The sequence below is a fragment of the Dasypus novemcinctus genome, chromosome 23, assembly GCF_030445035.2.
Source record: "Dasypus novemcinctus isolate mDasNov1 chromosome 23, mDasNov1.1.hap2, whole genome shotgun sequence".
In the NCBI taxonomy this organism is placed as follows: Eukaryota; Metazoa; Chordata; class Mammalia; order Cingulata; family Dasypodidae; genus Dasypus; species Dasypus novemcinctus.
In genome coordinates, this window is record NC_080695.1 from 18,810,941 (window position 1) to 18,836,969 (window position 26,029).

At 42.5% G+C, this 26,029-nt stretch overlaps 1 protein-coding gene across 2 annotated transcripts in view; it reads left to right on the forward strand.

The window, feature by feature from the left end:
* Positions 1–1,742: 1,742 nt before the first annotated feature.
* The window catches only part of EIF4H (eukaryotic translation initiation factor 4H), a 29,071-nt gene continuing 4,784 nt past the window's right edge, over positions 1,743–26,029 (forward strand). The window contains exons 1-5 of one of the 2 annotated variants that reach the window (XM_004461196.4): positions 2,003–2,372; positions 22,654–22,841; positions 25,182–25,246; positions 25,343–25,439; positions 25,738–25,797. In XM_004461196.4, the coding sequence (XP_004461253.1) occupies positions 2,314–2,372; positions 22,654–22,841; positions 25,182–25,246; positions 25,343–25,439; positions 25,738–25,797 (469 nt within the window). In that variant the 5' untranslated portion in view covers positions 2,003–2,313. Of the gene's footprint in view, positions 2,373–22,653; positions 22,842–25,181; positions 25,247–25,342; positions 25,440–25,737; positions 25,798–26,029 lie in introns of both variants that reach the window. The other variant, XM_004461197.4, reaches the window with a different exon arrangement.

The window sequence follows — 26,029 nt, forward strand, 5'->3', positions numbered from 1 at the left end:
AAAATGGAAGCTAGTTAAGTGTTGGTGAGGACACGGAGAAATATGACCACTGGTGTGTTGGTGGGAATATAAAATGGTGCAGCTACAGCCATGGAAAAGTTTGGCAGTTCCTCAAAAGGTTAAACAGAGGGAGGGGATGTGGCTCAAGCAGTTGAGCTCCTGCCTCCCACATGGGAGGTCCCAGGTTCAGTTCCTGGTGCCTCCTAAAAAAATACAAAACAAACAAGCAAAACAAAGGAAAAAACCAACTCAGGGAAGCCAATGTGGCTCAGTGGCTTTCCACATATGAGGTCTTGGGCTTAATCCCTAGCCCCCTGTATTAAAAAAAAAAAAGTTAAACATAATTATACCATAAGACCTACAATTCCAATTCTAAAGCAGGGACTTCAACACATATCGGCACAACAATGTTCACAGAAGCGTTATTCACAATTGCCAAAAGGCAGAAGCAACCTGAGTGTCCATAAATAGAAGAATGGATGAACAAAACATGGTATAGCCATACGACGGAATACTACTCAACTACAAAAAGATTTTAGGGAAACGGACTTTGGCCCAGTGGGTAGGGCGTCCGTCTACCATATGGGAGGTCCGCGGTTCAAACCCCGGGCCTCCTTGACCCGTGTGGAGCTGGCCATGTGCAGTGCTGATGCACGCAAGGAGTGCCATGCCACGCAAGGGTGTCCCCCGCGTGGGGGAGCCCCACGCGCAAGGAGTGCGCCCGTGAGGAAAGCCGCCCAGCGTGAAAAGAAAGTGCAGCCTGCCCAGGAATGGCGCCGCCCACACTTCCCGTGCCGCTGAGTGCCGCTGACGACAACGGAAGCGGACAAAGAAACAAGAAGCAGCAAATAGACACCAAGAACAGACAACCAGGGGAGGGGGGGGAAATTAAATAAAATTAAATAAATCTTTAAAAAAAAAAAAACAAAAAAAAACAAAAAGATTTTAAGTTCTGATACATGTACAACAGGGGACAAACTTTGAAGACATCATGTTGAGTAACATAACGCACAAAAGGACAAATATTGATCTCACTTTTATGAAATAGAATACGCAAATTAATAGTAAAAAATGAGAATACAGGTTACCAAGAGCAAGGTTGGGGGTGGCAAATGGAGACTTAATATTTAATTGGTACAAAGCTTGTTTGGAGTGCTGGAAGAGTTTTTTTTTTGGTAACGGATGGTGCTGATGGTAGCACAATGTTGTGAATGTAATTACAAACCATTGAACTGTGTATCTGAAAGTTGTTAAAATGGGGAGGAAAAAAAAACATAGAAGTGTACACCATAAACAGTAAATTCTAATGTATACTATGGACAATAGTTAACATGTCATTAACTGTAATTCATGTGCGTCACTAATTCAAAATGTTAATAGGGAAAACTATGTGTATGAGGGGTGGGTATATAGGTTATTTCCAGCATTTCTCTGCAAAACTGCAACCGCTCTAAAAAAAGTCAAAGACAAAATCAATTTTATGGCATGCCCATTTACTATTGCTATCCAATGGAATTCACGCCAGGATTCAATTCTTTTCCAGCTCAATGACTTCTGCAAGGCGAAATGCATCGACTCACGTCCTAGGTTCAACCACATCCTATGCGCACTAATTTCAAAACCCCTCATTACCCAGGCAAGGAGTACGCCCTGAGAGGCAAGATTCATCTCTGGATCCCCAAATCCTGACCCCAAATCTCACCCCCTTCCCAGGTCCTCCGCCTCCCGGGCGTTCTCGGCCTGTGCGCATCTCGGTGAGGTGCCTGCCCTGGAAGTGGCCCTTAAGTCGGTGTTAACCAGCGACCACTTGGCCAAGGAGAGATCTGTGGCGAGGAGCCACGCGGAGGACTCTGGGGTCCCCGCCAGGTGTGGGGTACGAAAAGCTAACCAACACCTGAGAGGGCAGCGGATCCCGCGCCGGCTCCGACCAGAACCCGAAAAGGCGCTGCGCAAGAGCGCGGAGGGGCCACGGGAGGTTTCCGAGCGAGAGCAAGGCCGGCGTGCACGGGCGGGGCGGGGGGTAGCAGGCGGCTGCGAGGGGCCACCCCGCTAGCACACAATGGGCCGGGGCGCGAGGCCAGACGCCGGGCAGAAGCAAAACCGCACCAACTGGGCCACGGGGCTCGCGAGGGCCAGAACTGGCCCGTCGGCCCAGGCCGGGCGCGGCGCGGCGTGCGTGCGCGCGCGTGCGCGTGCGTGCGTACGATTTGCGATCAGGCGGCGCAGCGGACAGCCCCGGCGGTGGGGCGGGGGGCAGTTATATTAGGGGTCCTTCCTCGCTCACCCTGGTTCCTCTAGGAGCGGAGACGGCAAATGGCGGACTTCGATACCTACGACGATCGGGCCTACAGCAGCTTCGGCGGCGGCAGAGGGTGAGGCGGGCGTGCACGGGGCCCAGGCGGGCGCGGGGAACGGGCAGAGTTGGGGGCTCCGGGGACAGCGGCTTTCCCATGCCTGCCCGGTGCGGCGAGAGGTTGGGGGCCGGACGGGCCCGCGGAGACCTGCGAGAGGCCTTTGGAGGGCCAGGGCCTGGAAATGGCGCGCTCGGGGAGGGGGCGGCGGCGGTTAGGCTGCTGGGGACTTGCTCGCGGGGTGGATCCCTTCCTCCGCCTCCCGCCGCCTACAACGTGTCGTCTTCCTCCTGCCTTGGCCGCGGGGCCGGGCCGCCGCGGGACTCAGTGTCCCGGGACACAAGCTCCCGCTTCCAACTCCATCTCCCAGGACGTAGAGCAGGGCAGCGCGGGACTCTGCTGCAGCCGGGGTAGGGGGTCGCGGGCTGCCCTGTTGGGGCGGCGGCCCCCTGTTGTCCCCCTGCGCTACAGGCACCTTGGCCCTCTTCGCCATGAGGCCAGCAGGCTGCGTAAAGTCGGAGGCCGAAAGGGGCGATTTCCTTCCCATTACTAGTGAGGCATGGTTCACCGCTGGAACCCGGGATTGGCCCGATTGCGGGCGAGGGTATCAACGAATACAAACACAGGAGCCTCTTTTGGGGGGCTTATGGGAGAAAGTGCATTATTGACAGATGCGAAGTGCTTGCTGCCAGAAAATTTATTTCACCTTAGTTTCCCGTTTTGACTTGGTGAACGAGTCTCATTTAGCCTCGTTCTGTTTCTCGTCAAATGCAGACGACTGTGTAATTGAAGCACTTTGTTTAAAAGACAAGGCCTTCGCTGGTGAATGAAAAGCTCATGGTGCATAATGCCAGGAACCCACGCTTGTTTTTTTTTTGTTGTGTTTTTTTTTTAAATACAAGTTACCTCATAACAGAATTTGGAAGATAAGTTATACACATCTTGCTATTTGTCAAGGACACACTTGGCCTTTGTAATGGAAACAGTTGGATTAATTTGCCAGGATAACACTACAATAGCATCTGCTGAGGTGTTCATCCGCCTGGGTTACAGTCCCCAAAAGTAGCTTTGTTTGATGAAGAATGATCACTTTTAATACCTGGGTTAGGAAAACAAAGGCTTGTTTTGGTGCGGGAGTGTAACTGGTATCATTCCTGACGCTATAATGTGGAAGCTGGGCAGGCAGAGCCACCCGTTAATTTCAAAGAATATTTTATTTGCTAATAAAAAAGAAATAGGTGTTGGAGAACATGTAGAATTAGTGCCTTTGGGGTAAGTTTCTAGTCACTTCAATCAATTTGAATCTATCGTTTTGAATCTAATAATTAATTCCCGCCCCCTAGATTCACAAACATTCCAAAGTACCCAGAAACTCTTCTCTGCTTAAGCAGTGGGATTACAATTTAAGCAGATTCAAGGACTTTTAGTTGTAATTGGACTGTATTATACTGAGCCTAGGGATTTTTCTTTTTTCATTCTGCCTTTAGACTATCAAATTTGCCAGCCTTTCTAGTGACTTCAGGTGTTCAGGTTAGACTAGCAATGCATGTCACATGTTGACAGTTGGGGAGTGGCTTAACCAATAGGAGATGATCAAAAATAAATTTCCTTTAAGATGCTATTCATTTCAGATAACAAAAGGCAAATGAAAATGTTAGTCATTTGTCCAGATGTACTCCAAAAACTGGTATGGGAGACTTAGTAGCTAGCGCTCTGCTTCCTGAGCTTCCTAATATAAAGTCCCTTTGACTGTTAAGCATCTTCTGGCATCTTGGAATCTTCCATTTAACTTCATAGTCATGTAAAAGTATAAAGAAGAGTTTCTCAGTTTTCTAAAAGTAATTTTTGGTGTTGGTGGTGATTTTGTGTGTTTATTTACACAGTGTCTGAAGTGGGTGAGTTAACTTCACAGAGGACCAGACATGAAGTGGTGGTGGTCTATGAAAAAGTTTTCATATCCCACCCAGAGAGGTGCTTTTTAATTTGAAGAAATCAAGAGTTATCTGTTATTGTAACCTCTGAAATTTAGCATTATGTTATTATAGTTCACCAGATACCTTTCAATGATAATTTCAGTTACTTGGGTTAACGTTCACATTAACAAATGTCTCCATGCTGTTAATTTGCTTCCACTCAGATATGAAGTTTAAGCATCTAGCACATTAACTATCATGTATATACTATGACCTTGTATTACTTTGTTTGGTACTTTTGTAAGATACCATCCCTCTAGTCTAAAACTCCTTAGACTAGTTCACAGATTTTAACTCTAAACCACTTGGGTCATAGGTGAAAGGAATAATAGGTTTTAAACATACAGTTATAGTCTGAAAACTTCGTTTTAATCAGTAATTGTACATTTCCCATAAGTTTGTTTTGTAGTTGTTTAATAACCATAGCAGCTGTCAGGAAGCAATATTAAACATCTTATACCAATGACAGGTGATATATGGCTGACAGGGAGCTGTACAGAACATATGTCCAGGGTGCATGGTAATGTTTGGATATACTCATAGTGGCAACAATGAAAAACCACAGTAGGGGGGGGGTACTGGGTTCCTGGCCAGTGGTGCTCTGTCGTGGTCCCTAGGGGAGCAGCGACAGTCTCCCAGGTACAGTGGCGGGGACCGGGAGGGATTGAGGGTTCAACAGTGAGTCCCTGATGCTAATGACTATGCTTGTGAGCTGATAAACCTAAAATAAGAACAAGGCCTAGAGCAACATTGTGCCTGGGAATTTCCTCCTGTCAGCCTTCATGTTACTCAAATGTGGCCAGTCTCGAAGCCAAACTCAGCATGTAAATGCAATGCCTTCCCCCCAGCGTGGGACATGACACCCGGGGATGAGCCTCCCTGGCAACGAGGGACCACTATCAACTACCAACTGATGATGCAACTGGAAAATGACCTCATACGGAAGGTTCAATGCGGATCAGCAGAATATCCATGTCTACATAAAATACCATGACTTTAAAATGCTGTTTGACCTAAAGTAAGGGGGAAATGGAAAGGAGAAATGAGTTTATATGGCTACGAGTTTCTAAAAAAAGAGTCTGGAGGCTGGCAGAAGGATTGCCCTCATGCACAACTGAGAAGAGTCAGAGAGACAGATAAAGCAGATACAACCCCAGGTATTGGTTCTTTTGAGGGCTAAAGAGACCCATGGGAGTTATGGTCATGGCCGATGGGGTTAACTACAAGGGCAGATGGCCCCTCTTTGGAAATGGTGTTTATGTGTGATGAATCTGGACTCAGATGGGATCTCCCTTCATAAGACTTTCATGCTAATGTGCTGGAGGTGCAGTTAATCTTGGGGTTTAAGATATATTTAGGGGATTTGAATCTCTGGACTGACAATGAGATAGCCAGGTCCTGAGCCTCAACAGACTCCAGCACCTACAATCTGATCTATTGGACTTACCACACTCAGCTAAGATGGAGTTGAAGAAGGACAACCACCACACCATGGAGCCTAGAGTGATTACAACTGAAAATGGGAGGATTGCATCCAGCATCCATGTGGAATCTGAGCCTCCTCTTGACATAGAGGTGCAATGGACACAACCAATCCAATGTCCACATAGAAGAGGTGGCATTGGATTGGGAAAAGTGGACATGGTGGACGATGGGTATGGGGAAAGGCAGGAAGAGATGAGAGGTGGAGGCGTCTTTGGGACATGGAGCTGCCCTGGATGGTGCTTCAGAGGTAATCACCGGACATTGTAAATCCTCACAGGGCCCACTGGATGGAATGGAGGAGAGTATGGGCCATGATGTGAACCATTGTCTATGAGGTGCAGAGGTGCCCAAAGATGTACTTACCAAATCCAATGGATGTGTCATGATGATGGGAACGAGTGTTGTTGGGGGGGGGAGAGGTGGGGTGGGGGGGGGGTTGAATGGGACCTCACATATATATTTTTAATGTAATATTATTACAAAGTCAATAAAAAAAACAAACAAACAAACAAACAAAAAAGTTTAGTCCAGGCATACCTCGGAGATTTTGCAAGTTCTGTTCCAGATCGCCACAATAAAGTGAATATCACAATAAAAATAAAAAATAAAAAAATAAAAAAAAAAACAGTAAGTCTTTATGGCCCACAAACAGAGTATATCTTTCCATTGGTTTAGGTTTTCTTTAATTTCTCTTGACAATATTTTGTAGTTGTCAGTATACAAATCTTTTGCATCTTTTGTTAGATTTACCTCAGTGTTTCATATTTGTATGCTATTATAAATGATATTTTAAAATTAAAATTCTCATTGCTGATTGCTTAGTATAAAGAAATAAAACTATTATTATTATGATAAAAATACATATATATATTAAACATCTTAAGGAGTTACAGCTACTTTATTTTCCAGGCTTGTTCTTAGAGGTATGTCAAATGCCCCAGCCATGGAGAGCCAGAGATTTAGTTGTTGTTAAAAAAGCAAATCAAAACAAAATTCCAAATTACCAATTGTAATAGATCTTGAATGTACTTTATTTTACAGTTTACATACTTAACTAAGGTTCCAATTTTTCATCTGTCATTGATAAGGAGGACAGTAATACTGGTGTTATTTTTCTAGTTTTATAACACTGTTAGGAGTATTTAACCAAATAACCATCTACCTGACAGCTACATTGCACCGTGGAGGTAGCAAAAGAGTTGAGATTGCTGAAATGGTGCTTGCTAAAAATAGGTAAAACTACAAACTTAGACATTCTTTATTAAGTTCATAAGGGGGTTGTAGAATTACAATCTTTTGAGTCTTGCCAGACTTAACACCTGGCATCTCTTTCTAAATTTCTAAACTTATATTTTACAATTTAGAACAGGAAAGAGAACAGTATGTGTAATGCCAGCTCTTTCCATTAGTGCTAGGATCTATAAAGATACTGAAAAGCTTATTTTAAAATTCGCTTTACCTGTCAAATGTCAAGTTGTCTGGGTTTGTTGTCATCCATCTCTCTCCCCTCCCCAGTGTCCCACCAACATTACCATGACCACCACTACCACCAGTGCCTGCTTCTAATTCCTTATCCTCTGTAAGGTCTTTGGGAGACAGTTCAGGCAAAAGCCCTGGTATTGAAATCAGGCGGTCTGCAGTTTGAATGTCACCTCAGCCTTGTATTAGCTGTGTGATCTGGAGCAAACTACCTTTCTGAGCCTCGTTTTCCTCTATGTGACATAGAAACTTCTCTAGATGACTGTTGGGAGGATTACATGAGATAAGTCTAAATACCAGCACAGCACAGTACAGTACTTGGTATATGGAAAATGCTTAATAATTCATAGCCTTCAGTTTATAATAATTTACCCATTTTGGATTGGTAGGAGTGGGGAAAGTTCTTTTGAGTTAACAGAGGTGAATTATTTTCCCAACTATAGTTCTAAAGCCAGGTGAGAAAGATGTATTCATTTTATAGACCTTGAACAACTAAAGTATTTTGAATGAGTACTAAGTAATTAGTTCTTTAAATAATTGGTTCATTATAAAATTTATTCCTGGAATATTTAATAGAAATGTTTCTGAGATTCTAAAAACCTTAATATACTTCCTCTTTTTTTTAACATATCAATTTTATTGATACATATTAATAAAGCATACAGTTCATCCAAAGTGTGCAGTTAATGGTATTTGGTATAATCACATAGTTGTGCATTCATCACTTCAGTCATTATTAGAGCATTTTCATTATTTCAATAATAAAAAACAATCTCTATAGTATACTTCTTAATTAAAAATTTTAAATATATTTCTATTAGAAGTTAGCCTTTTTTTTTTTTTTTTTTTTTAAAGATTTATTTATTTATTTAATTTCCCCCCTTCCCCTGGTTGTCTGTTCTTGGTGTCTATTTGCTGCTTCTTGTTTCTTTGTCCGCTTCTGTTGTCAGCGGCACGGGAAGTGTGGGCGGCGCCATTCCTGGGCAGGCTGCACTTTCTTTTCACGCTGGGCGGCTTTCCTCACGGGCGCACTCCTTGCGCGTGGGGCTCCCCCACGCGGGGGACACCCTTGCGTGACACGGCACTCCTTGCGCGCATCAGCACTGCGCATGGCCAGCTCCACACGGGTCAAGGAGGCCCGGGGTTTGAACCGCGGACCTCCCATATGGTAGACGGACGCCCTAACCACTGGGCCAAAGTCCGTTTCCCAGAAGTTAGCCTTAATGTTCTGGTAAGACTGTATACAATTTCAGAGTCTTCCTAGAAGCTTGGAACATAGAAAGCGAATGGTGTGTGTCAGTCCAAGATCGTTCCCATATTCCCCTAAGAAACCAAGGGAGAGTTGGGCAGGTGCATATTACCTGCCTCTTTGCCTTTTGTCATTTGTGCATTTGGTTAGACCACCCAGTAAGTGCAATGCATGATTTTAGTAGAACTCAGTGACTGTCATAATGTCGTCTTTTATAGGTTGCTTATCCTTGGTTCTTTCAGGTTTCTCCCATGGCGTGATTACTAACATTTTCCATCTTGGTTGGGCCCCTCTGACTGTGCTCTGGTGTGTTGATTCTCCCCTTAAAACATGGTGCCTCCAGCTAAGCACTGAACCTCAGTGCAGCATCCACTGGAGCCATAATCTCCCTTGTTCTGCCTGCTCTTCTTCTAGTTATTAATGTAGTCCATTGAAGTTTTGGAGCCACCTAGTAACTTTACATCAACCGTAAAAGCCTCTCAGCCTTTTCTGTAGCTAAACTCATAAACTTTTTTTTCACCACGGGACCCCTTTGCATTCTTAAAAATTAAGAACCCCTAAGAGCTCTGTTGCCTGTGTGAATTCTGTGTTTACCTTATTAGAAATTAAAACTGAGAACTTTAAAAGATATTCATAATTCATTTTAAAGTAACCATAATAAATTATTACATGATAACATAGCATTTTATGAAAAATATTTTCCAAGACAAAAAAGTTTAGTAATAATATTGTCATTGCAAACTTTTTGATGTCTGACTTAATAGAAGGCAGCTGATTTCTTTTACCTGCTTCTCTATTCACTCTTGCGATATGTTGTTTTGGTTGACATACATGAAGATAATCTGACCTTATTCAGATAAGTAGTTGGGAAACAGAGGAGTGTTTTAATAGCCTGTCAGATAAATGGGGTTATACTTACTTGCTTCTACACCAAATCTTGACAAGTGGTATTTCTTTAAAGATGAGTTGCAGTGAACTTTTCATACACTGTTAGATTAAAATTGATTGCTTTTTCTAGGACTTTGAATGGATCCCTTTCTGGTGCATGATTTTGTAACATGGTATGTTGATTATTTGGATAATACTGGTTCTCTGAGTTAGGCAGATCTTCCAAACATTGATATATTTCATTATACAATATTAAAATCACAGTCATTAATACCACCAATTTAATCAGAAGTCTTTGAATTATTGGGAGGCTATCAAGCTTATGTTTGTGGATACAAGTTTTCCAGTGTTCTAATTTTTGCTTAGAAAGTCAAATTTTGTCATTGTCAGCAATACTGTTACTTTCCTTGAAGGGAAAGGCTCACTTCATTCATTTTGAAGAAAATGTCTGCCTAATACCCAAGTCTGAATAACTAGTTTGTTATTCATTCTTTCAAATAAATATGGTGTTCTGAGAAAAGAGCGACTAGCTCAGCTTAAAACTCAATTGCACAAGTGCTTTTCCTGGAGACAGCCATCATGCTTGTGTGCAGCAGGAGTGATTTATATGTACCACCCATTTTTTAACATGGAATATTGAAAAAGAATATGTAGAGGGGTCGAGATGTAATAAAATTTAATTTGTACTGCTTTGTCAAGGACTTTCTTAATTGAAGCTATTTTTTAAATTATTTTTTTAATACTGCAAGTGCCTGGTGGTTACACATAGAATGAGTAATAGTACAGTTTGGTTCCGCTGCTTTGATATGTTATGTGCTAAGGCCATTTGCAAGATCAGCACAGGTTTCTGCTCTGCCTGCTAAATCTGAAATACTGTTTCTGGCAACCACATCTTAAGGCATCAACTAAGTAGAGCCCATAATATAACAGTCTAGTCAATGTTTTCACTTTCTCCAGTCAATTCATAAATTTTATCATACAGATGATTTGTTTGAGTCAAAACCAGACAGTTTTGTGTTCTTCTGACAACCTATAAATTGAAATTTGTTGTGAGCAAACATAGTATTAAAATACTTGTGTTTTAGTACAAGTAACTTAAAAGATTTGTTATGTATTTTCAAATTAAAAAATAGAAGAGCTATTAGCTATGGTCTGAGTCCCTTTGAATTCTTGGTCTTAAATATTGGACAACTTATGGCAATTTGTAGTTATCTAAATAATTGCCCTCTTGAAAAATGTTAATATTAATTTTGTGGTTGTCAGTTAATTGTGGATCCTATCCAATCCAACTGTGAAAATGTGAAATTTCATTTAAAATCTATTGGAGCTGGTGATATCTGGAATGCCAGATAGTGAGCATTCTACTTTAGAAAGAACTCCTGGCCTGGAAAGTTCAAAACAAATCCGCAGAAATAGTTTACACCATAGCTTTAAAACAAGTGTTAATGTGGCAGTGTTCTCTCCTTATGAAGTTAAGCTAATGACCCATTTATTTGCTTTCATTAATGTGTGTGGGAGTCCAGAATCTCAGAACATTATGATAAATACCTTTTTCCTGGTTAGAAAAATTCCCTTAAAATACTATATGTAAACCAAAAAGTCTTTGTCTTCACCGTTCATCTGAAACAAAGCTTTGTAAACTTCCCATTGTGTGCTATTTGTAGACCATGGAATCAATTTAGTAGGTATCCTGGCAAGCATTTTTTTTTTTTAATGAAATAGACTAGAGTGTGCATTATACATAATAAGAATTAGTACTGTTGGGCAAGATTTTTGTTTGTATCATTAGCATACATACATGAATGTATATGTACACATATTAGGTTACGGTATAAAACATTTCTTGCTCTTGGTCACCGCCAACAGTTTTTAGAAAAGCATTTAAGTATTTAATTTGGAGTAAGTCATCTAAATATGTGAAATGCTCTCCTGTGTTTTACATTTTTTCCCAAATAAGAGTACCCTTATTATTGATAAAAGTTATTTGTAATCCTGAAGTAGTTGCTAAATCTGACTAGTCCTTCCGTTCTTCCTTCCTTTAATAAATAATTTCCACCACTGGTGGGTACCAGGTAGTATACAGCTCTGGAGAAAAGCAGTGAAAAAGACAATCTCTGCCTGCCTAGAACTTGCATTTTACACAGTAGAACTACTGAAAATTTCCTTGGCAAGGCTTTTAATATCTTAGAGATGTGGTTGAATTTTTAAGGCCTTATTCACTGAGATTAGCAGAAAAGAGCTCCTTGAAATAGGGATCATTGAAGAATTCACCATGAAAAATCTCCTGCCCCCAGTGTTTGCCAGGAAATTCCAGCGGATTTTATCTACATCCACTAGTAGTAGTTATCCAAGATAAAGGGGATTTGATTTTTTTAAGAATACAATGTTTCTATTCACCAATAAATTAAAAGTTCATTTCTAGATGTTTATTTTGTACACTGCAGTTTTATTTAGTAAGCAGAGCCCTATGAGGGGAGGCTTCACATAGTCTTCAGGCTCAGATCCATCTCCACCTTAACTACTCTGGAAGTAATAAAGTTCATAAGTCTCCTTGTCACATGAAACTACATGCAGCAGTCACGAAGATTGTTAAGGTATTGCTTGGTATGGTATTTTAGATACCTTTTAGAGAACTGTTTCTCAGAAACAATTATGATTTTATTCTTGAAATGTTGTCAGTGTGAACATTTCCCAGATTTCCAGTTTTCCCATTGACTGTAACCTTCGCCCATAGAAGCTGTTTCTATTTTCAAACAGGAAAATTCAAAACTAGGGAAGAAAACCCTAGATATTTACTAGGAAAGGTACTAAATTACCAAAATCAATAATCCTAGATGAGTAAGATCCTACTTAAATTTCCAGGTTGACTTCTTAGGCTTCTTGTCTCTCTGTGGCACCATCTTGAGAACCAACCGAGGCATCAGAAAGCAGGGGATTTAATTTTTTTTTAATATATCATTTTTATTGATACATATTAATAAAGTGTAAATCCATCCAAAGTTTACAGCCAGTGGTATCTGGTATAATCACATAGTTGTGCATTCATCACTTCAGTCATTTTTAGAGCATTTTCATTATTCCAATTAAAACTCATCACCCCAAGGGGATTTAATTTTGAATGCTGTTTGAAGGCTTTGGAGAATGCATATGCTGAGAAGAGAAAGCTTTACTTGAAAATAAAGTATCTATAGTTTAAGTTGTATTGCACTAATTTTTTCTTTGTTTTATGGTCAAAAAACATATTTAGCCTTAGCCAACTATCATGGTTAACAGCCAGTCAAACATGTGCCTTCCCTTCAGGAGGCCTGGTCAGGGTGTTGCACTTGGTCACATCAGTATCATAGAGCATCTTCACAGCCTGTGTGTTGGCCTGATATCCCCAGTGAACACCTGTGGTGGTGTCTTCCATCTTCATGGCTGACTCAGTGGTCGATGGGAACTTGATGGCAGAGTGGTTGTTTGTTTTCTCCTGGGGGTGCTTTTCCAAGGATATTTGGGCTGTCTTCCTAGACACGGCGTCTTAGGCCACTGGAAGGGTGGGTGATGTGCGGATCTTTCATGTGGGAGTGGCTGTGGACGTCTTTCAGTACTGCGGCCTTGGCTTTCAAAGCCTTGGCTTTGCCTTTGGTTTTGGAAGGGGCATGGGCTTCCTTCTCTTCTGGAACCATCTTTGTGAAAAGGCTGTATTGCACTAGTTTTTAAAAGCCTAAGCTATTGGTAAACGTAATGTGGGATCCTGGACGGGATCTTAGAGCAAGTAAAAGGGTATTAGGTAAAAATTAAGAAACTCTAAATAAACTACGGACTTCAATGATAAGGTTTTGCTTTTGGTTGGTTAATTGTAGCTAATATACCAAATTAATGTAAGATGTTAACAGGGAAAACCAGAGTGAGCATAGATATATGGGAACTCAACTTTTTTTGTGAATTTAAAGCTATTTTTATTCCCAAAAAAATGAAGTTTTAACAGAATTTGGGTGGAAAAATAAAGCTATTAACTACATCCCTAAGCTAATCTTGCCTACATAAGCCAGGGAAAAGCCCAAAAGGAACATGTAGCTTTTATATTATTTAGTTTTATGTAATAAATGAGTGTAAACATTTCCGCTTATTTTTGTGATCAAGGTTGTGTTTTTGTAGTAAAAAATATTTTTTTAATGCAGTAAGGATTTTATTTTTGAGAGCTTAGCTCTTTTTGATTGGAAACCAAGTAGTTTACAATTTGAATTATCTTTTTTTTCCAAGCATACCTACTGGATTTTGTCTTTGTCACTTAACTCTTATAAAGGCAAATTTCTTGTAATGTTATAAAGGATCAATTTATAGTTCATAGGAGCTAGCATAAAGTTTTCAAGAGTGGCAGAGTGTGACAGTACTTAAAATCTGTAGCTTATTATTAAAAAATTTTTTTTTATAAAATCTTTTCCATGGAACACATTAACTGTAGCAAGAGTTCATTTTTTTTGTTGTCTTTTGTATTTTTGAAATAACTTTTGAACCCTTAATTTCCTATTTCATCTACTTATTTGATTCCAGCCCTTACTAACCTCTATTCCTTTTTCGTTGGTTTCTTTTCTTTTGTAGTCAGCCAGCTTGCCTCTAGTCGCCTTTTTTTTTTCCTTTTAACAGGTCATTCCTTTATTGACATGCATAAAATACATCACATTTGCTGTTGTTTTTTTTTTCCTCTGGCCTTCCCCACCCCCCCCAGTTGTCTCTTCTCTGTGTCCGTTTGCTGCGTGTTCTTGTTTTTGTCTGCTTCTTTTGTTGTCAGCGGCACAGGAATCTGTGTTTTCTTTTTGTTGCGTCATCTTGTATCAGCTCTCTGTGTGTGCAGCGCCATTCCTGGGCAGGCTGTGCTTTCTTCCGCACTGGGCAGCTCTCCTTACAGGGCGCACTCCTTGTGGTGGGGCTCCCCTATGCGGGGGACACCCCTGCGTGGCAGGGCACTCCTTGAGCACATCAGCACTGCGCGTGGGCCAGCTCCACAGCGGTCAAGGAGGGCCGGGGTTTGAACCGCGGACCTCCCATATGGTAGACGGACGCCCTAACCACTGGGCCAAGTCCGCTTCCCACATTTTCTGTTCTGTTGATGCTATAAATTCAATACCACTTCCCCAGTCACATCAGTTTTGAGCATAAAGTATATCATGTAACCTCAAATCTCTAACAGTGGAAGGCTTAAAGAATGGATGCTGCTATAGAGCAGTGCTGCTTCCTTTGATGTGACAACTGAACATCCATCTCCCTCCCCTTCAGATGACTTCTTCAACATGTTACCCAAGATCCAGAATTTTTTTTAAAATGGAGCATGTGTGTTAGGTGGCCAATGTCTTCATTCTAACTTGGTTTTGAGACTAAAACCATTCCTAATGCTCTAACGTGCTGAAGAAGTCTAGTCTCCTTTTGCTACTTCACACGTTACCAGCTTGTCAAGAGGTATTTCCCTTTTTCATCTGGGACGTGGAGTCCAGGTTCCTATGGCATTGTCATTTGGTAATGCCGTTAGTTATTCAGTTATCTCCTGAATTTTCTGCAGTCCTTTGTTTGTGCTTTCTCCTGTCTAGCTGCTGTGTCCTTTTCAGCTGAATTATCAGCTCTTTCAGGGTATTAACTGGGCTTAGGTTTATGCCCTGTCTTGCACTGTGCTGTGTATTTCATAGACATTTAGATAGTTGGTTGATTGGAGTGAAGAAAAGTGATTTGTCTGTAAAGGATTTTGGTCATCCTTGAAGTTGAAAGTTGGATTCCTTCAGATTGATAGTTGGTTTCCTAAACTACTGAGAATTTGTCTGAGTCTGCCAGCGCTGCCATGACACATGCCATGAAGTGGGTTGGCCCAAACAGCTCTGGTTGCGGAGGCTGGAAGGCGTCCTTCCTCCCAGGGTTAGTAGCATCCTGGCTGGTCAGCAGTCCTGGACTTTCCCCTCACATGGTGATGTCCTCTCCTTTCTCTTTGGAGTCCCTCCTGATTTCTGGCTTCTCCCTGTAGCCTTCTGTGTGTACTTTCTTCTGCTTATAAAGGACTCCGGCCATCTGGATTAAGGCCCACCCTCATCATTTTGAGCCACACCTGATCTAAAATAACATCTTCAGAAGTCCTATTAACAATGGGCTCCCACCCCCAGGGCTGCAGGTTGAAATTAAGAACACACCTAAATTGGAGTATATAATCCAGTCTACCACTGGATTACTTTAGAACTTCCGTATATTGTTTTAAAACTCAACAGACCATCCCCAAGGAGCAGTAAGAGGCAGTAATGAGGAAGGGAGCAATAGAGCCTAGGAGTTTGTAGCACAGACCCTGGCTTAGATGCCGGTTCTGCAGTGGGATCTGGGTGGGAGGCTGTTCCGCCTGCCTCAGCTCTCCACCTAACTGTTCCTGTTACTCATTCAGTGGCTGCCAGTCCATGGGCTTGTGCAGGCACTGCGTGGCCTCAGGTCTCGTTCACTTCTATCCAGGAACGCTTTAGGATTGTTATTAGATATTCATATGGAACACAACCTTTGTGAAATGCTTTTATGGTCACTTTTAAACCTCTCCATAAAGATCTGACGTATTTATAAAATAATAGGCCCCGCCATAATCAGGGTGGCAGAGTGAGACACTTCAGGGCTCCATCCCTCCATGGAAGCTCTGAACAACCGGCAGAATCATCTTTCTCAAAGTTCCAGGAAACGTTAAAGGACTGAAGCAGGAGGGCCAGTGCAGCATCAAGAGAAAGGCATCTTAAAAGCAGTAGAATCACCTGGCACCCTTGCTGGCCCCTCCCCGTCCCTTCTCTCCCCTACCCCCGCTCTCCCAGTGTGATCCTTGGTCCCTGTTCCTGGGGGAGCAGTATTCCCCTTGCACATCCTGGGAGCATGTATGTTGGGCCCAAACTGTCTGCTCGTGACCTGAGGGATTCACTGCGTGCATGTAGAAGAACTTGCTCTGCATGTTGAAGGTGGCCCAGGGAACTCTGCTGTGAAAGCTGCAGGGCCGGCAGACAAGTCATGCTGCCCCGGGCAGGCGATTGATTGCTGGCTGTAGGGCATATAGGACAGTGCCTTGGATTGTGAGGAAACTGTTTCCTAGAGAAGAGGGGGATTACAAGATGCATAGGCAGAAAGGATCAGGAAGTCCCCTCTACTTTGGCCTGGAGCTATTCTCCAGATTATTTATAGGTAAGCCTTTGTGCCAATTTGAGATTATTTATAAATCCCAAAAAGAGAAAAATGATGTTTGTGAACTAATCTGTTCCTCTGGGTGTTATACCCTTTGTATTAAATTCAGTTGAGGGCCTTTGATTAGATGACCTGTTAAGATTGCTGTAGGGCTTTTTATTTGATTACACCAGTAGGCGTGACTCTGGTTGAGTCCCCACCCTCTTGCTGGGTCTGGTCTATGACAGCTCTCCATCTGTTGGTGAGTGTCTGTTTATATTAGACCCATAGACACTCACAAAGACACAGGAAGAGAGAGCTGTCATTTTTGATGCTGCCATGTGACAGAAAGGAGAAGGCTCAAACAGCTGAGGCCCTGAGGAGAGATGAGCAATATGCCCTACAGTTTGCAGCTGAGATTGGAAGAGAGCAGAACAGCTGAGACTGATATAGGAGGCCCAAAAAGAAAGAAACCCTATGCCAGGAGAAGAGAGGACTTCAGGATCACTTAAGCACGAAGCCTCAAAGAGGCTGGGCACGTGGAGCCCAAGACGAAAGGGTGAGCCCGCAGGGGAAGGCAGCTGACTTTGAGGAGAAAGCACCTCCTAATGGTGCCATGAGTTGGACTTTGCATGACCTTGGGACTGTAACCTTTTACCCCAAATAAATACCTTTTGTAAAAGTCAACAGATTTCTGGTACTTTGCATCATCACCACTTTGGCTGACTAACACAGCCTTGAAGGAGAATACTCGTGAGGGTCAGTCTGCAAGGACTGGGAAAGGTGTTTGTTTGCTTGCTTTTTTTGTCTTTTTTTTTTTTTTTGGTTACCTCCTGGCAGGCAAGTCATGCTCTGACATAATACTAGTTGGATACAAGCTTGAGAAGCAGATGCCTCAGAATCTAAATTCCAGTAATAACACATTAAAATATCAAAATGTCCAGGTTTCAACAAAGTTTATAAAACATACAAAGAAGCGATGACCTCAGCAAAGGAGAATATTAAAGCATTAGAAACCAGTGAGAAGGATCAGACCTGTGACATACCAAAGACTTAAAAAATGGTCTTAAATATATTCAAAGAGCTAAATGAAAACATGGACAAAGAACTGAAAGAAATCAGGAAAACTAGATGAACAATACAAAGAGAATATCAATAGAGGGGTGTAAATGATGAAAAAGAACCAAACAGCTGAAGATCACAGCAACAGAATTTTAAATTCTCCAAAGCCCGGAGTGCAGAGAGACTTCCTGTAATCTGGAACCAGAGGAGGCAGAGGCATGGAAAGAGGCCCCCAAGGCGCTGGGCCCACAGAGCTGCTTATGGCTCAGGAGAGGAGCTCTCTCATGTGACTGATAGCTCCAGCTGAATCTGGAAAGAAAGAGGAGCCGCAAAGACAGAAAGGAAGGCCAGTAAGAAATAATACCTATGCCTTGTTGAGCTCAGGGAGACAGTAGATTCTGAAGGGGAAGCAGAGAACTTGGCAGGGATTGGTGGCCATCTTGCTTCGCCATGTGGCAGGACCCTGAGAAAGCATCTCTGATGGTACCTTGATTTGGACATTTCACAGCCTTGGAACTGTAAACTTTTATCCCCAAATAAATCCCCTTTATTTTAAAAAAAAAAAAAATTCTCCAAGAGCAGGGCCAGCTGCTTTTCCTCTAGTGTTCCTAGAGCCCAGTCTTCTTTTATTAGTTTCTTCCCAGGCAGCAGCCTGTCCTGATCAGCAAGGCTCTCCTTGCTCCCTTTCATCAGTGAGCAGTCCAGTCTGACCGTCATTTCAGTCCTGCTGCTTCTAACACCTCACTTTTAAAGCCTTCTGCTGGTCCAGTCTCCTGGTTCATCAGACATACTCCTGCCAGAGTTACCATCTTTTCTCTCCATCTTCATCCTTGCCTTAAATTTTTTTAACTGGGACATTTTTAAGAACCACTATTGCTTTTTGCTTTTTTACATCCACATGTATATGTACATGCATAGATATACATTTATACAGTTGTGGTTAGTTACACATGTCTTACATGTGCCACTCATTTGTGAGCCACTCAAGGGTAAGGAACTTTTCCTTCAGGTGTTTAGTAGATATTAAATAGATGAATTTAAAGTTTTTTTACTCTAATTCGTCCTCTGTGGCTTGATAGTCTTCCAAATGTTTATGCTAAATCTCATATATTCAGTATCTAATCCTAACAAGAATTTTTTTAAGGAGGTATCAGGGATTGAACCCAGAACCTCGTACATGGGAAGCAGGAAAGCAGGTGCTCAACCACTGAGCTACATCCACTCCCCAATGAGAGTTGGTTTTTGTTCGTTTATTTTTAGGAGGTACCGGGGATTGAACCCAGGACCTTGTACATGGGAAGCAGGCACTCAACCACTTGAGCTACATCTGCTCCCCAACAAGAGGTATCTTAATGAAAATATTTTAGGTTTTATGGTATGGAGATAGGAAAGATAGAGGAGTGTTGCAAAGGGTATTGAAAAGCAAAATAAGTCACATGACTAAACTGGAGAGAAGTGGGAGCAAGTGGAATGCAGTTCACCTATAAACCTACTTCTCTGGTATTCTTTGAACAGAACACAAGGCCTCCTACTGGGAAGTTAAAGAATTCTGAATTATTGAACTTAAAATTTTTAGCTGTCTAAGAACCATCATGGCTTGGTTCTTCTGCTTTAGAAAATTGTTTTAAAGAAGATTATCTTGGCGGCGGACTTGGCCCAGTGGTTAGGACATCCGTCTACCACATGGGAGGTTCACAGTTCAAACCCCGGGCCTCCTTGACCCGTGTGAAGCTGGCCCATGTGCAGTGCTGATGCGCGCAAGGAGTGCCGCAACACGCAGGGGTGTTCCCGGCATAGGGGAGCCCCACGCGCGAAAGAAAGTGCAGCCTGCCCAGGAATGGTGCCGCACACACGGAGAGCTGACACAACAAGATGACGCAACAAAAAGAAAGATTCCCTTGCTGCTGACAACAACAGAAACGGACAAAGAAGATGATGCAGCAAATAAGACACAGAGAACAGACAACCGGGGTGCGGGGGGAGGGAGAGAAATAAATAAATCTTTAAAAAAAAATAAAAATAAAGAAGATTATCTTGTCAACTGTAAACTTGTAAATTAAGATATCTGGATTTTATCTCAAGGAAGGTGTGCCATTTCCTTCATATTTCTAGCCCTATATGAATAGAAAAGTTGCTTTCTGAGGCTGGTTTTAATGATGTTTCCTTGAAAAGAGAAGGATGACTTAGAGCAGATCTTTGCTCTGAGGGGACTTGTTTTAAATGTCCCTTAAAAAAGAAGCAACCCATTTTTATGGGAAACGGACTTTGGCCCAGTGGTTGGGGCGTCCGTCTACCATATGGGAGGTCCGCAGTTCAAACCCCGGGCCTCCTCGACCCGTGTGGAGCTGGCCATGCGCGGTGCTGATGCGCGCGGGGAGTGCCGTGCCACGCGGGGGTGTCCCCCGCGTGGGGGAGCCCCCACGCGCAGGGAGTGCGCCCGTGAGGAGGGCCGCCCAGCGTGAAGGGAAGGTGCAGCCTGCCCAGGAATGGCGCCGCCCACACTTCCTGTGCCGCTGATGACAACAGAAGCGGACAAAGAAACAAAAGCAGACAAAGAAACAAGACGCAACAAATAGACACCAAGAACAGACAACCAGGGGAGGGGGGGAAATTAAATAAATAAATAAATCTTTAAAAAAAAAAAAAAGAAGCAACCCATTTTTTAAAAAAATTTTTTTTTCTTCAGTTTTCCATGCCTCCAACATTTTATTTTGAAATTTTTTAAACTTAAAGTTGAAAGATGATACAGTGATTACTGGTAGAGTTAGAGGTTGTTAACATTTTGCCACACTTTATATATATTTATCTCTATACATATGCTTTATGTGGATGGAAATAAATATTGTCTGTCTTGACACTTCACTCATAAATACTTAGTCTTTCCTAAGAAGGTGGGCATTTTCTACTAACTGATACCATTATCCCTCCTGAGAACTTTTTAACACTGGTACAATCATACCTGTAACACCTTATTCACATTTCCCCAAATGCCTTGATAATGTCTTTTATAGCTGTTTTTCATCCCAGGATCCAAAGAGCACATGTAGCCATTAGTGGTCATATTTCTTTTCTGACTTTAATGACCTTGACTTATTGTAAAATCCACGCCAGAATTAGAAGGCACATAATGTAAATTTGTCCCATTATTAACAATACTAAGCTTTGTCATCTGGTTATGGTGGTGACTGCCCCATTGTTCCATTTGAAAAGGATTCCCCCCCCCCAAATTAGTAATAATCTGGGGTGATACTTTGAATTCATGTGAATATCTTATTCCCCAAAAACCATTCCATTTACTCAGTGATTTTAGTGTTCATTGATGAGCCTGGCCTTAATCAGTTACTGTCTTGGTTGCAGAAAAGTAGGGGGTTTTTTTGTTTTTTTTTAAGATTTAATCAGTTGCTCTACCCCACTCCCCCATCGTTTGCACTCACTGTCTGCCCTGTGTCTGTTTGCTGTGTGCCCTTTGTGTCTGCTTGTCTTCTTTTTTTAAAGAGGCATTGGGAACCGAACCTGGAAACACCTCCCATGTGGGAGGAAGGCACCCAATGCTTGAGCCACATCGGCTCCCTCAGAGGAATGGTTTTTTAACTGCATGATTCCTTCTGAATCTGTCAGCTGACATTCTTCTACCCATGTAAAGAAGCACTCCCCTTCCTAATTTTTTATGTATTTATTGAGGAGGTACTGGGGATTGAACTCAGGACCTTATACATGGGAAGCAGGCACTCAATCAGGTGCTCAGCCACTGAGCTACACCCACCCATCCCCATTTACTTTTTGTTTTTAAGATTGTTTATCCCGCCCCACCCCTTTTTGTTTGTGCTCACTGTGCTCCTGTGTCTGTTCATTTTGTGCCCGCTGAGTCTGCTCATCTTTTTAGGAGGTACTGGGAACCAAACCAGGGACCTCCCATGTGGGAGGGAGGTGCCTAATTGCTTGAGCCCCATCCACTTTCTGCTTGTTGTGTTTCCAGCCCTTCATATCAGCTCGCTGTCTTGCTGATTGTCTTTAGGAGGTACCAGGAACCGAACCCAGGACCTCCCATGTGGGAAGCTGGTGCCCAACTGCTTGAGCCATATCTGTGCTTGCCCCCCCCCCCATTTACTGTTAAGTATCTATAGAATATATTTTTAGTCTCAGGTTGTGGATGGAGGCGATGATAGTTCCAGGGACTGTGAAGCACCTCATACTTGTCGTTTGTCTTTAATCAAGGTCTAAGTATTATTAACCCAATTTTACACATGAGTAAAATAAAGGGTAGAGAAGTTGAGTAATATGAGTCAAGGTCATATGACTAGTAAGTGGGGGAACTGAGATTTAAACCATTACCTCTACAAATTAGCAACAATGTGATAAATTCGCCACGTTGTAGCTGTGTGACCATGGACAAGTAAATAAGTCTAGCTGAGGAAGGGACATTGAGGTTTAAATGGATAGTGATATGGACCACATGTTTTGAGGACCCAGAGAAGTAGTCTGTGGCAAGTGTTATGTAAATGGTACTTATATTCAAATTTTAAACTTTTCTTAAAGCATTCTTACTCATAATCAGAAAATAACAATAATTGTATTATGAATGTATTAATAAATGCATTCCCTCTGGCGAGTCCATTTCTGGATTTCTTAGTATTATTGGGTGTGAGGGAAAGTTTTTAAGTTTTAGGATATGAACACTGTGGATTCTGATTCTAAGTAAATACCGGTTGTCTCAGGATTCCTTTTAGGCTTGGGTTTGATTTTTCCAGAGACCAAGGTAATTTATGTGCATTCTGTGTTTGGGTGGGCATTTCTCTTGCCAAAAAAGTTCCCTTTTTAATAAATGATATTTCATAATACTCTAATTTCTAGAAAATGTTATTGTACATCATCAGGGAATAAACTGGAACAGAGCATCTCACCTGGGATGCCAGCTGCTGCAGCTGGAAGGAAAACCATTTTCCCTGTCCCCTGCTCTGGGGACTGGGGAAGGGGGCAGGTGCTCACGAGCAGATTCAAATCATGTCTCTTTCCTTCCTAGGTCCCGCGGCAGTGCTGGTGGCCATGGTTCCCGTAGCCAGAAGGAGCTGCCCACAGAGCCCCCCTACACAGCGTATGTAGGAAATCTCCCTTTCAATACGGTACAGGGCGACATCGATGCTATCTTCAAGGATCTCAGCATAAGGAGTGTGCGGCTAGTCAGAGACAAAGACACAGACAAATTTAAAGGTGAGTTCGGAGAATTCATATTGTGTAGTAAGCGAAAGGGGATGTTCTGAGAACCAAAATGTGTTAGTAAATCAGAGGGCTCTCATCATGGAAGTATTCTTAATATTTTCCTGATTCAAGTAGCTGAAATAAACATAAGTTCTTTACCCCCTAAGTCTTCAGTTCTACAGACTGTTGTACACGTATCTAGTTTGTTGAAATAGGTAGCACATAAATAGATATTGTTTTGTGTCTGACCTGTATAGTGGTTCTATCTCTGCCAGCAAAGATGTTGTCCGGGAGAGAAATGAACAGGTAAAATGGAGGATTTTAAAGGTGCGTCTTCTTAGCAGGCTCATCCTTTTTTTAATTGTTTTCCTGTAATCTGGTTATTTATTGTAAAATCCAAAAGTTAACCTAATAAATGTTTGTGACTTTAGGGTGTGTGTTTTGGAAAGCAAGATGGCTCAGATTTCAGATAAGAGTGTCTGTAGCTTGGTTTCTTTAGGACACTTGAGCAGAAGAGGAGTGAGAATGAAAGATCAAATGAACATTGTTATCCAGCTTTCCAGGTTTCCTTAAGGAAAATGTGCCCAGCACTTAAGTGCAAGCTGCATGGTACAAGGACATTTGGTTTAAAAATTAGTCCAAAGGTGCATTCATGAGAAAAGTAGAGTTGAACTTCGGTGGGAAGATGTACAAGAAACAGAAAAGATATTGCTGACCAGAATGGTCCCTTGTATAGTATTGGTGTTCTGATCATTTTGAAAGCTTGTTGACTTTAGGACTGGAGCCATGTATGATAAGTGATTAAGTTATGAAAGCATATATCAGTTAAGCTTGTGAAAGGAAGTCCCACCCACTTTGGCTGCTTGCCCACTTTAGGGAGGTAAGAGAATATGGGTGAACCTTGCCTTTGGGCTGGATTGGCAGGTTTTGGAGTGTGTCTTGTTGAGGAACATCTTCAGTTTTCAGCAGCTCTAAGAGTATGGCTCTGAGTGGACGACTGGGATGTTCCTGTCTCTGAACTTGGGGGTAGTTTGCTCAGGTACTCTCACCAGTGAATCCACTTAGGCAGGGAAGTTAGAGGGGATGAGGGATGAACCTCCAGCCAAGGCATTACTTTCTTTGTTTGGTTTAAGTTCATACTGAGTAAATGATGAGCAGGAAAGGTTTGCACCCGGGGATGAAGGGGAGTCCTTAACCCAGATTTAGAATCCAGACAAGTTTACTGGAGGAAAGGCCTTCAAAATTGAGGTTTGAGTCTAAGTACCCAGGAAAGGAAGGGGCATAGACAGGAGTGTCAGGTAGAGGAACGGCTTATTGTAAGAGCTCAGTAGTGAGAGTGATGGCACTATTTTCCTCTGCACAGAATGCTCTCCTACGTCCTCTGCTTACAAGCCTGTCTTCCCGTTATCAGGAAGACATGTTGCCAGTAACACCTGCTTGGGTCTAGGCTGTCTGTCTTGTCATTAATATCCAAAGGAAGATGTCCTTGTTGCCGACTGTATACTTTTTAGCTTTGTAAAGTGAATTTTATATCTTCTGAGTAGTAATAGGCACCTTCAGAATTTCAGATACTGAATTTAAAAGCTATTCTTAAAACTCCAGTCAGGTTACATTAGTCATTTGGAAGTCAGATCTAAGAGTTCTGCAGAGACCCAAGAAGGTTTTGATATGCTGGTGTTAGAAAGCTTTATAGACACATACCTGTTGTTTCAGTGCCTGTTTGTTTGGCACTTTCTAACTGAAAGAATATAATTGAGAGGGAGGAGTACCAGTAAAGTTGTATTTATTGAAAAGTAAAATAAGCTCTTTCAGGCCCTGCCAGTCTCCTGTCATCTAAACTCAACAAAAATGTTAGTTCTTGGGAAGTGGCTGTGGCTTAATCAGTTGGGCTCCCGTCTACCATATGGGAGGCCCTGGGTTCGCGTCCCAGGACCTCCTTGGATGGCAGGCTGGTCCGCACACTGCGGGGAGCCACCCGGCCCGCAAGCGCCATGGAGCGCTGCCCGGCCTGCAGACTCCGCAGAGCGCCACCAGGCCTGCGAGCGTCACGGAGAGCTGACTCAGCAAGGTAACGCAACAAAAAAGGGAGACAAGCAAAAGCACAGAAGAGCGCACAGCGAATGGACATAGAGAGCAGACAGCAGGCAAGCCGCAAGGGGGGAGGGGAAATAAATACACAGAAGAACATACAGCGAATGAACACAGAGAGCAGACAGCTCGCAAAAAGCCACAAGGGGTGGGGGATTAAAAAAATGTTAGTTCTGATGTGGGGAAAAGAGAATGGATATATACCCCACCTTATCTTTAACCCCAAATTACTCGAGGAAATTGGGCGTTTGTTTTCTCTTACAGGATTCTGCTATGTAGAATTTGATGAGGTGGATTCCCTTAAGGAAGCTTTGACGTATGATGGTGCAGTAAGTACCTTCAGCTTTTCTCAGTCGTGGTAGCAAGTGAGATTTTTTTTTTCTTGCCAGTACTTAACCTGTTTTCTGATTTCTCTTTATCATTAGCTGTTGGGTGATCGGTCACTGCGTGTGGACATTGCAGAAGGCAGAAAACAAGACAAAGGTGGCTTTGGATTCAGGAAAGGTGGACCAGATGACAGAGGTGATTGGTTCTTCTAAAACTTACAGATGACAACTCTTGGAGGTTACTAGTAGAGCACCATCTCGTAGGTCTGGTAGGTTTTTGTGAGCTTTAAAAACTGTGTGAAATCTTAGAATGGATGATGCTTCTGCAGGCCTGGGATTCCCTCTCCCCCCGCCCCCCCAGTTGGCAGCAAAAACTCAGTGATTTCATTGAACTTCCCTTCACATGAGTTGTACATCTTCCAAATGAAATTTTCCATGTTTGCAGCAAGGTATAATGATACAACCTCAACTTTATCTTTTTTGTGTATCCTCAGGAATGGGTGGCTCTCGAGAATCTAGAGGTGGATGGGATTCCCGGGATGACTTCAATTCCGGTATCAGTATTTAAAGTATCACCTCTTACCTTTCCCAGGGGCCTTGCTGCTCTTGTCCGTTTCTTGTGAGTAGCCCATCTGGCTGGACTACTCCTTTAGTTCTTTCACAAATAAAACTTTGTCAAAAGGTACCCAGGCACGCAAGCAAGCCTCTTAGAACCTAAATGTTCAGGGTTGGCCTTAAGAGACCTGTACTGTGGGCAGGTAGGACTGACCTGCCCCATGTAGTTCC